This window comes from Desmodus rotundus, chromosome 7, assembly GCF_022682495.2.
Source record: "Desmodus rotundus isolate HL8 chromosome 7, HLdesRot8A.1, whole genome shotgun sequence".
NCBI classification, from domain to species: Eukaryota; Metazoa; Chordata; class Mammalia; order Chiroptera; family Phyllostomidae; genus Desmodus; species Desmodus rotundus.
The window spans coordinates 4,347,758-4,359,969 of record NC_071393.1 but is presented as its reverse complement, the minus strand read 5'-3'; the positions used below and the strand labels follow the sequence as shown (position 1 = coordinate 4,359,969).

At 38.5% G+C, this 12,212-nt stretch overlaps 1 protein-coding gene across 12 annotated transcripts in view; it reads right to left on the bottom strand.

Moving 5' to 3' along the window:
• The window catches only part of IFT81 (intraflagellar transport 81), a 135,252-nt gene that overhangs the window by 43,797 nt on the left and 79,243 nt on the right, over window positions 1-12,212 (bottom strand). For all 12 annotated transcript variants that reach the window (XM_053927642.2, XM_071221871.1, XM_053927641.2 and 9 more), the window contains 6 exons: window positions 10,876-10,965; window positions 8,587-8,652; window positions 8,163-8,273; window positions 7,054-7,138; window positions 1,476-1,639; window positions 113-208 (listed from right to left, as the gene is read on the bottom strand). In XM_053927642.2, the coding sequence (XP_053783617.1) occupies window positions 113-208; window positions 1,476-1,639; window positions 7,054-7,138; window positions 8,163-8,273; window positions 8,587-8,652; window positions 10,876-10,965 (612 nt within the window). The remainder of the gene's footprint in view (window positions 1-112; window positions 209-1,475; window positions 1,640-7,053; window positions 7,139-8,162; window positions 8,274-8,586; window positions 8,653-10,875; window positions 10,966-12,212) is intronic.

Sequence of the window (12,212 nt, the reverse complement as noted above, 5' to 3'; positions counted from 1 at the left end):
TAGGAGGACACCTACTCTCTACTCCTCCTCGCTTTAACACTAGAGATGGCACAGCCCGTGGTGTCTAGGGAGGCGTTCAGAGCTGAGTGAGTGGGCCAAAGCACGGTCTTACCTGCTGCCTATATAGTGAGAGTTTGCCCTCAATTGGCTCATTTCTCATCATTTTCTTTTCAATCAGCTGATTGATCTGTGTGTTTATTTCATTTATCTGAAACAGTGTAGAAATAAAAAAGGTTAAATCTCTCCCTAGTAAGGGGCAACTGACCAAACCAAACTTTGAATTTACAGTTTTATCACCAGTGATTGACAGGAGGAGCAGTTTCCTTAATGTTAGGAGTGGGTTGTTGTGATTACTTTTAGAAATAATTAACATTTCATGGCCCATCATAAAAATATTTACACATTACTACTTATATGGATCTAACCATCCACGTCTAAATTATCCTGAAGTATTCAGCATGAAATATTTATACATTCTAAAAAAGACAATTTCTGAAAATCTGAAGTTATCCCCTCGCCTAGGTGGTGACTTTCAAGTCACTGCAAGTGATAAAGCAAATGCAGACTAACATCCCCCAGGGTTTGTATAAGGAAGTCAGGAACCCAGCTGGGAGGTGGCATGGATGACACCCAAAACCCTCTCGTTCTAATGACCTGTGGTCTCACGGCTGTCGTGTACCCTACTCAGTAACCCGGGCCTTTCCCAGGGTGGCAACACGGACTCGGCCGATGGAGGCATCCAGTCTCTCAAAAAGCTTTTAAAGTCACGTGGCTTTCAGTATGCCTATCTACACTCTGAAAAGACTAGAGTTCTCCTGTTAATTCTGTGACATTAAATTTGAGCCAAATCTGACTTGAACATAGAATTTCCGTAAGTAAATTAAAAGAATAAAATAAAATTGTGTATTTAATTTTGGTGGCTACTAAGCACATTAAGTGATTAGCAAGTCAAAACCTTTAATTTTCTTGATATTTGTTAAAAATACACATCTGATTACTGTTTTATTTCTAGGGAGCAAAAATGTTATATAATATTGATGATACCAGGTTTCAATGAGCATTCCAAGAAAATTTAGTAATTCCAAAGCTGGCATAAAAGGCTAATAAATATATTTGCTTTAAACATAAAATTGCTGTATTATTCTTAAAAATAAAAATTAATGATATTCAAAATGTGCCATCTAATTATTATGAATACATTATATTAGCCAATTATGTACTATGAATACATAACCCTATGAGTCTATTATATGCATTCATTTATATATCCAAGTTACCTCGTTTCCTAATCAGGTGACTAGGTTTTTATAACACCATGTATGTTAAGTAACGACACTGTCACAAGAGCTACCAGCTCTTAGCTCAGGTTGACTTAAGAGCCAAGAGTGGGGCACTACGGACAGCAGTGCACACAATTTTCACAGGACTGAGGATGAGATAAAATTGGGAGCTGTAAAAAGATGATTATCACTTACTTTAGATTGAAGTTCAAGAAGATCAGAATGGCCCATAGCAGGCTCTGACACCACTTTTTGTAAAAAATGCAATTCTTTTTTCTTGTTCTCTAATTCTTTAGGAAATTTTTCAGTTACCATATATGAATTAAACTTTATCTCCTCCTCTAGTCTCTTCATTAAACCTTTAAAAAAAAATTTTAAAAAGGATATTCAGCTCATGAGAACAGGTACAGTGATATTCTATACATTTTAAAATACAAGACCTGGCCCTGGCTGGTGTGGCTCAGTGGACTGAGTGCAGCCCTGTGAACAGAAACATCGCTGGTTTGGTCCCCAATCAGGGCATATGGCTGGGCTGTGGGCCAGGGCCCCAGGTGGGGGCGTGCAAGAGGCAACCTAGCAATGTATCTATCACACACCGATGTTTCTCTCCCTCAGTTTTTCCCTTCCTTCTCTAAAAATAAATAAAATCTTTAAAAATTAAAAATAATAAGATACAAGACCTGTACAGTAGGGCATATCTGTCAAAATACCCATACACCTATCTGCATAATATATCTGTGCATAGTACCATAAAAGGTTGTCCACAGAAGTCATCTGATGTTATTAGAATGATAATGAAAAAGGACAATTTACATGGAAGAAGTGTTTAAATAACTACAGAAAAAGTATTGTAATATTATGACCTTTCCAAATTACCACCCAATTCTTTTATACTTAATATGCAAGAATAACATTTACAAAAAAAGCCAGCTAGAGCGTGGGGAATATAGTCAACAATGTCAAGAGAAGTGGGGATGGGGCCAGGTGGGTGCTTGGGGCAGCGGGGGAACCAGTCTGTGGAATGCATGGTTTCCCAGCCACGTTGCTGTACATCTGGAAGTGGTGTGGAATGGTATTGAAGGTAAACTGTGGTTGGAAAAGAGAAAAAAAAGCCAGATGTATTGTTGGGTCACATTTTGCATTCTAAGTAAGAAATCCAAGAACCAAATGACAGCACAAGTGAAATCCAGGTTCTTTCTTCTACCTGTGGTCATTTACTCTTCTTCTTTTGCAATACTTCTGAGGCAATTTTTATTTCTAGTCTATGACCTCATAAGGGGTAATGCATTATAATTTGTCAGCTTCAAAGCAATGAAGATATCATTAAAAGTACAAATTAAAATCCAAACAAGAAATTATCTACCTTCACTATCTACACTTCAGTTTTCCATGTTTGGTAAGTTTTGATTTTGTAAAGTATCAGTTTATAGTTAAATAGCAACTTAAATTATATATTTAAGATTTAATAGTTCTCCTATTTTGGCAGAATACACAAATATACACACAAAAAGATTTTCAGTAATGGTTCTGTTATAAATTCCCAGACTAAAGAGCTTTTAAAAGTTTATTTCAAATCTTTCCATTACACATTTACAAATTCTGGCTTGACTTTTTAAAACACTGGATTTCCGGTTTAAGTAATCTACGTACGTAGATTGCATAATAAACCTGGCCTAAAGCCTTAAAATTATTTTTAGTTCTGTTGTGCTAACCATATATTAACATAAAAACTTATTAATGGCAAATTCATGAGTTTTCCATTCATCCCTACAATTCCCCCCCTATTTTTTAGGGACTGGGGAAAGAGAGGGAACAGAAAGTGTTTAATGAATCACCCAATAATTATGCAGTCATTCCGACGTGGTTTCTGATTAAATCTACATCCTGGTTTCTCTGGCTGTCAGATGACTAGTTTTTTCCATCTCCAAGTTCTCAAATGTACTGTGTGTAATCAGAGATGTAAGAAATCAAAGTCTGCAATGCTTTAAAAGATTTAAGATTCTTAACTATTATTTTCCTTATTTAAAAAACCTTAAATATTCTTTTCTTTATTTAAACATTTCTAATTCTAGAAAACACAAACTAATTTGTAGTGACAGCAAGCAGAGCAACGGTTGCCTGGGGACGGCTAGAGGGGCAAGGACGGGCAGGAGGGAGACGTTACGGAGGCACAAGGAAATGTTAGGGTGATGAATATATTTACCTTGATTAGGTGGATGGTTTCAAAACTTATTAAGTGTATACTTTAAATATGTGCAGTTTATTATTTGTCAATTTTACCTCAATAAAGCTGTTAAAAACCATGAATATAGAATTCCCATATTTTAAGTTCTTCTCTTAAAAATTTTAACATAGACCTTGAAAAGTAGTCATATGTTTTTATGCAGTTTTTTAAAAATAATCTTTTGAAATTCTGGTCACTAAATCTCAGCAAACTTTTTTTTTTAATTAAAAATCCCTGAAAACATCTCACTGATCCCACTATAATTGAGTGAGTAGATTATTTTATGTAATAAATGTCACAAATGTATAGAGTATCAAGATGAATTTGAATGTTTTATAATATGGCTGTTACTCTGAAAAAATACAAATTACCTTGTTACACTAAAAATAATTTTTAGCCCTGGCTGGTGTGGCTCAGTGGATTGAGTGCCGGCCTGTGAATCAAGGGGTCACCAGTTCGATTCCCAGCTGGGGCACATGCCTGGGCTGCCGGCCAGGTCCCCATTTCGGGGCGTGTGAGAGGCAACCACACATTGAAGTTTCTCTTCCTCTCTTTCTCCTTTCTCCTCTCTAAAAATAAATATAATCTTTTTAAAAAATAATTTTTATATTACTTAAGTAAATAGACACTTTTTACAAACCTTTTTGTTACTGAAGAATTTAGATGGACTTTATTAAACTAAGTACCTGGATCAATGAACATCTGCTTCATCTACTCTTTTCCTAAGCTGCTGAACACAACCCGTAAACTGTTTCCCAAGATATCGACAAAGCAAGAACTTTAACTTCCTGCTCCCCATTCTCTGTCCACTTACAAAACTTATGTATTACATACATAATACCTTATTTTTATACTTCAACCATTTTTCCTTACTTGGAAAAGATCATGCTTTCCTATGCAGGGTTAAGGTCTTTACTCGCACCTCCCAAGTCCTTACCAGACTACTTACTGAGTGCCAACTATGAGTGATCTAGTGTGTAGGGCCTGGAAATAGAAACACCAATTATGACTTGGTGACTCTCCTGGAGTTTGGCTGAGTCAGAGTTAGATATGCCAACAACTAACACATTGTGGTCACTGTTATAAAACATTCACTACAATGTGGGGGGTACAATTGAGGCAAATAGGGAAGGCTGTTACCGGTTTTCACCTTTTCCTCTGGAAACTGCACATCTCCGTTGGGCTGACTCTTTCCTGCAGCACATGAACACCACGCCAGTGCCTTCCCGCAATCGGGGCACATGCTGTCTCTTCCTCTCACTCGCACACTCCCTTTCCCGCCCTCTTTTCGAAGACAAGCAGTCAGAAGCAGCTTACCCCGTTATCTCTTCTTCATCTGTCATGTGCTCAGCCGACTATTTTATGTTCTTTCAGGTCACTGCACTCGGAACGGGATGCCTTCCCTGCCTTCACCTTTCCATCTTTAACATATCTCAGTGGCCACCACGTCCAGGAAGCCATTTGACTCTGTATTAGCATTCAGTGCTTTGCCTCTTCGTTTGTTCTCAAAGGACCCTGTGCTGCGCTCCACCAGCAGATTCATGTCACTGCATGGTAACTGCCCACTGGTTGTCATTCCTCCATTACGCTGTGAGCATTTATAGAAATATTTTGTTTTCTACTCCTAACACTTAGCATAGTATCTGACATGCAGGAGACGATCAATAAATCCTGAATTAATGGACTGCTGGTTCGAGCTGATTATTTTTATTACTACTTAACATGCAATTGATTTTATTGTTTAGCAGATCTACTAACATATTACTTACGTTAGTATTTTAAACCAACATCCCAAGAGATGCCCACACAGAACTTTGTCCATTTTATTACTAAATAAACAATTATGCATTTCCTGGCCCAAATAATTTCTATTTAGACTAGAAAGCCAAAGCAACATAAAGACTATCAAGTCAAGTTAAAAAATGAAATATTACTATTACTGTATATATCTTTGGATATTCTGTTTTAGTTGCCAGAATTAAAACATAGTAGCAAGAAATATTTAACCTAATAAAGCTGAGGATGACACATATTGCAGAAACACATGGTCAGGCCGCATCTGAAATGATGTTAAACTGCTGATCAGCCAACTATTTAATGCGTTTCTTTTGAAGATTCATCTTAACTCTTTATAGTAAAGATGTCAATGGCTCTACATCAAATCCAAAGAACATATACCAAAAAGATATATACTATACTATGGAGAAAAATCATAAAAATTATTCTTTTGTCCTGAAATTTAACATTAAAAAGTGAAAACTTAGTGAATAAAGAATTAAATGACACCAACAACTAAATGCATGTGACTTTCAGGTATCTCTTGAATATGAATTTACAGTAACTGAGAATAAGAGATTCTATGGAGCCACTAGTTAATGGGTATTATGATTTATCTTATAGGGAGTACTGTACTGGTTTCTTTTTTGTTTTTAAGATTTTAATTTTTAATTTTTTTTAGAGAGAGGGGAAGGGAGGGAGAAAGAGAGGAAGAGAAACATCAAATGGGAATCGGCTGCCCCACCCCGCTCCCCCAAGTGGGAATCTGGCCTGCCCCGGGCATGTGCTCTGGCACGCCCCTGCACAGATGGGCCACGTTCGGCTCACTTGGTCATCAGTTTATGGACATTTGGGTTGTTTCTACTTTTTGGTTATTATGAGTAGTGCTGCTGTGACCACTTGTGTACAAGATTTTGTGTGGACATATGTTCTCTTGGGTAGATATTTAGAAATGAAATTGCTGGGTCATATTGTAATTCTGTTTAACGTTTTGAGGAACTGCCAAACTGTTTTCCAAAAGAGTTGCCCCATTTTATATTCCTATCAGCAACATAGGAGGGTTCCAATTTCTCTACATTCTCACCAACATTTGCTGCTTGTCTTTCCTTACTATGGTCATTCCACATGTTGTGTGTTAGAGTATACTATTTCATGGAATACCAGAGAAAAACGGGTTAACCCTCTCTCAGCTGGAAGCTGACATTGGAATGCGTCTCCAATACCCACGGGAGCTGTGCACTGCTCTTCCAGTTTACGTGGCCTCCCTTCTGAGGCACAAAAACACTGCAGAAATGCCTAGGATGGGTTCAGGGGTGTACCCTGGATATTGGAACAATTTATCCTCTGTGTAAAGCTAATGTGGCAACAGCGATTCCCACGTCATTAGCACAACCCCAAACATATGGAACACACTCAGTTTTAAGGGCCCAGCATTTTATTCTTTGCCTTTATAGTCCTGGTTTAAAACAACGATTCACATTTTTCTCCATCCACCTTTTTCATAACATCCATCCTAAGTACTCCACATACTCCCAAAATACTGAGCTGCCCCCCACAACGGTCTTCATTCCGCTCCCCCACTGACAAAGCACTGAACAGGGATTTAACACCCCAGGGGAAAATTAAAGATGTCTGCGTCAGGGCTCTGCTTCACTAGCTAGATGCTGAGACAGCACTTGGTGATCATTCTCCCCAGCTGACCGCTTTAAGGAAGACTACTGATTTTAATTAATAGTCTCCGATTGCCTACATCACCTAAGAATTTCCACTTACTTTCCGGCTTTGCGTCTGCTGCTGCGTGGCGCATAATCTTCAGCTGGTTTTGTACTCTCTGCAGTCTCTGCACTGCATGAAATAGCTTTAAAAGAGAATTAGATCCATTACTTGCTTAGTCTCGTGAAACCTACCACTCATACAGATAACGAAAATGTAAGTTCCATATAATTATTGTGAGATAAAAGGAACAAATAATAAGAACTAAGAAAATTACTATGTTAAATCCCAAATGTAAATGGTTCCCTCAATATCCTTTCATGTAAAACTTTTTGAAAAAGACCTTTCAGAAATTAAAAAAATTATTTTCTGAATTTGGGGATCAAGGAACAATACTTGTTCAAGAAATATATGTACCAGGCGTTTCTTGTTATAACATGTTTTTTCTTAACTTTAAGGAATGAAAGCTTTCTCACAAATGATCTCTCCAGATCAGAACCGGTCCAAGTAACCAGTCAGGGCCAGGCAATGTAGCTTACTGCCGACAAGGAAGTGCTGTGATGCCAGACAAGTTCTAGGAGAGCCTAACAGCGGCCCATTTAGAAAGAAATGGAGCTGATTTGAACTGTATTTTTAATGTATAAGTCTTCTCAGTTTTAAAAATGACTCTTAATAAAATAAAAGTAATTATTTTCTGACCAAATTATTTTTTCTTTAAGGCAAAGTCTAACGATGGGGATTGTGAGTGTTTTGGAGTCTTTTCCTGATTTGCTTCTTTACCGCCGGAGTAAAGTGGAGGGGATACTGGGATCAGTGGGATAGAATGGAGGTTACAATAGTCCCAGAACCTCAAGACACCCTTGAGAGATTCTGGAAGTTTTATCAGCAGTTAACCTTACTGCTTACCATTACAATGAACATCCTGTAATGCTGGGACGACATGAGTCCAGCATAAGCCAAGAGGTCGTGTACAGATACACACTGAACACAGAACCCTGAAGGTGCTACTGTTGTTGCTATGCAGTTGGCACCACAAAATATTCTCAAAAGAGTATTCCCATCAGGTTCACAAAGGGAAACATGAATTCTAAAATGATTCTTTCCTCACATTTGAATTATCAGAAGGAACTATTCTTTTATCACGAGAATATAAACTTTTATATGGATACCTGATTCTTTTGTTCCTGTTTCTGTTGTGCAAGAAATTCTTCCCTCTCTTTTTCGACTCGAAGTTGCCTTGCTATTTTAAGCATCCGTTGATGATTCTGAACTGTCTCCACCTACAGTAAGGGAATAAGAAGTACATGGTACAGTAGGGTTTAAGGAAGTCATTAGCATGTCACATGACTCAGACACCCACTTATCATTTCCTTTTGGTAAATAGTACTCCCCAGAGATGACAGTAAAGCTCTGGACTCCAGGCCCTTAAAGGTTTTGGGCTACTGCCTAGGGAGATTCCCTTTCAGTCAGTGCTATTTGAGTCCATCCTTAGATGTAAACCCATGCCTTGCCTAATCTTTATTTGCATTCCTAAGTCTTTGTAAGCGCTTAACACTTGGGGCCCAAGCCTTACTGTGCTAATTCTTGCCTTACCCTCTTCTTCAAACGTTCGACTCTTTTAATGAGCTGGTCCTTTTCTTCCTCCATTGCACTGATATCCTAAAAAAGTAGTCAAGAAGACATAATAAGAAAAAGTATTCTTCCAGAATTCAGATGACATTTTTAGATAATTATGCATCTACCGTTTTTATCACTTACTACCAGAGCATTAAGGAATGAAGATCCCAGCTGGGATGAGGGACGTTTCTATTCCCCCTCCCCCACAGTTCCTTACGCATGGTAATTTATGTGGCAGCTTGGCAGCTTTCCAAGAAAAGCAACTAAAACAGGTTATAAGGTAGCAAGGTAAAGCTGCCAGCCAGCATACTTGTGTTCTGATTCCAAATATGGGCACATGATTTTTCAAAAATTTTCTATAACGGGAAGTGTGCGGGTCTAAAAACAAGAACAGCTGCTGACATCCCATCCGCTGTTAAATACCACACCACATATTCTGCCAATATTCCATCAAAATTATTTTTAAGGCTTTGGCGTTTTCAAGACATAACTGTGTCTGGTTTTGTCAATTAACAAATTCCCTCCCTTAAAATATATGTGTATACCTTCTAGCCCAGTAATTCCACCTCTAGGAATTTGTCCTAATAACATATGATTGAAAGATCACTGACTTCTCTATAAGAATGCTCATAGTTGCTAAGTATATCTAAAATGTGGAAATGATACAAATGTCTGAGTTATTACTAAATAAACTATGTTATGATACAATGAAAGCCATTGAAAATAATGCAAAAGAATGTTTAATGACATGAGAAAAAGGCATGGCATGAAATCACTTGAAAGCAGCGGATCACAGCATCTATGTATAGTGTGATACCCAGAACAAGATTTAAAGGGGGCCACTAAAAAAAATGCCCACAGCAGTGATCTCAAGAGCATGAGATTTTAAGTCAATTATTTTCTATTTATTAATTAATCATATTTTCCACAAAGAATATGTTCAAAATATGTTCTCTGATAGTAGGTAATGAAATTTAAATTACAGACTCCGTTTTATCAATTTGGCTTAGTCATGCGACATAATGGAGAAACAGCAAGTGGACATCTGTCACTCTTCTACACTACTAGTGAGTTACGGGTCTTTCTCCCCCACTAGATGTGAGTCATCCTAATACATTCAACAAACTCTTACAGCAACTTCTAACGTTTCCTGATTGAAGGAGAAGATAAAGATGGCGTTCATAACTCAGGAATTCTAAAAGTACAAAATTCACAAAAGTGAGAATCAGCAGGTATTTGGGGACAAAACTTAACTGCCTGGTGAGACCGTGAAGTAGTTTTTGGAGAGCATTAAGTAACGTGCATCAAAAGTCCCAAAGGTGCTTTTCCTCCTGGGAGCCCACCTGTGCCTTTCCCTTCCCCTCCTCCCCCTCACAAGTGTGCGTCTCCTAAACTCTAAGGGACCCCGGGAGACTCGCAACCAGAGCAGCAATGGGGAACGGCAGCACGGGGGCGGCGAGCCCGCTGAGTCTGTCCCCAAGGCCCCTTTCCTCTGACTCTCCAGTGAGCTGACAGCAGCTCCACCCCGGCTCACTCCCTCCCTACCATTTCAGAGCCACAGCAGCCTCAACAAGTCTCTCTCCTGTTGCTGCTTTTGGCCCAGGCTTTGCCTTGTTTCACTGTCCCCAGCTTTAATAAATGTACTCTCAAAAAAGGAAGTCCTAAAAATTTTCTAGGACTGCATAGCATTATCTATAACAGCAAATTTTTTGCTGTTATAGATAATGCTATGATTATCTTCTACATAAATTTATTTTTGTATATCTGTGATTGTTTCCTTAGCATAAATTTCTAGAAATGGAATTACATATTAAAACATTCATGATATAATGATTTAAAAAGCAAGATACAAATAATTAAGGATAGCATGATACCTCCCAACACACAAGACACAAGAAACCTGAAATGATAAACAAAATGGACAATTGGACAATTGGACAATTTATCTTCTTTGTTCTTTTCTGCTTTCTCTAATATATATCAGATACTTTATCTATCTATCTATCTATATTAGATAGAGAATCAAAACATAAACCTTTTAAAGTCCATGGAATTGCTCTATATGGTATGTAAGAACTCACTGAGAATGTACCATGTCCTCACTAATTCGTTCAGTAAAGAACTAGCAAAGGTCCTGCAGAAGAAAATCTGCCTTTTGCTATCACTGGTTTCCATATAATCTTAAGACTCATACTGAATTAATTAAAAGCAAAAATACTAAACCTCACATTATTCAAATAAATAGTTATATTTTCTTTTCTTTACCCTTCTTATTTCTGCTGTAGAAAATCCAGATGTCTTAAGCTGCTCACATTCTTTATGCAAAGTTTTAAAGGCCTCCATCAACTCTTCATACTAAAAGAACAAGTAAAAAAATTACAAACTAATGACCACATCCAGTAGGCTTTTCTTAATCAGGTTATCTGTAAATTTACTTACAGTGATTACTTAAATCATTATAAACACAGCATTAAAAATACATCATGAACATTTACACAGGACACAAAACAGGCCGTCTGTAAAGTGTGGTCAGTAAACACTTCTCCAGCTTCCTCTCTGGTGACTTTCCTACCACACACTCTATATTCTGGCTGGCTGTTCTCTCAGTTCCGGGAACATTCCCTGCTCTCACTCCAGTTCACAAACCCTAGTCCCTCTGAGAATACTGTACGATTCCCCTCATCCCCACCCTGGATAACACCTATTCATCCTTCAGATCTCAGCACTGACATCGTTACCCTCACAGAAGAATAAAGGGCATAAGGTGCTAAACAGAGGCACTTTCTTTAACAATCAAAGTCCTTTGAAATCTTAAGCCAGAATCCTCTTTCCACAGTCTCTCATCAGCAGTGTGCTTTTTTTTTTAATCCCTACCCAAGGACATTTTTTCAAAACGTCAATGTGAGAGAGACACATCAGTTGGTTGTTTCCTGTACATGCCCAGACCGGGGATCTTAAGCACAGGGACCGGGGATTGAACCTGCAACCTAGGTATATGTCCTGACTGGGAACTGAACCCTCAGCCTTTTGGTTACAGGACAATCAACCAACAGCCCCACACTGGCAGGGTAGCAATGTGCTTTTAATCCCAGGACCCAGGAGCCAGACCTGGCAGAATCCTCAGTGGTCAAGAGCTTTAAGATCTTAAGGCCAAACCCCAGGATCACCCCAAAACTCTGGTGACAAAAGTGCACGGAAATGTCAAGCCCCTGGCCCTTTCTCTGTTCTCTGTCTGACTGGAAAGCCCTCCGAGATCGCCATCTTAGCTTCTGGCCCACACACTCTTTGCAGGGGCTCACCTGTCCCAGTCTGCCGGGGATGCTGGCAGTTTATACCTTTCGTCCTGGTGTAATTGTTTGGCTAGTCCTTCTCTCTCTGATTTGGATGGCAAACTGCACAGTCATCTAACTGATCAACAAAGTGCCCGGCAGTGCCCAGCATCCATGTCTACCCACAATTCTTAAATATTAAATTATGCTAAAATCATTCATTTCAAGGGCTTTTTTTTTGTCTATCCACATACCCCTATCGCTGAATTGGTATTTGTGTACAAATGTCAATTTTTAAATACATGACTGCAGATGAACATTACTTTTTGGTGT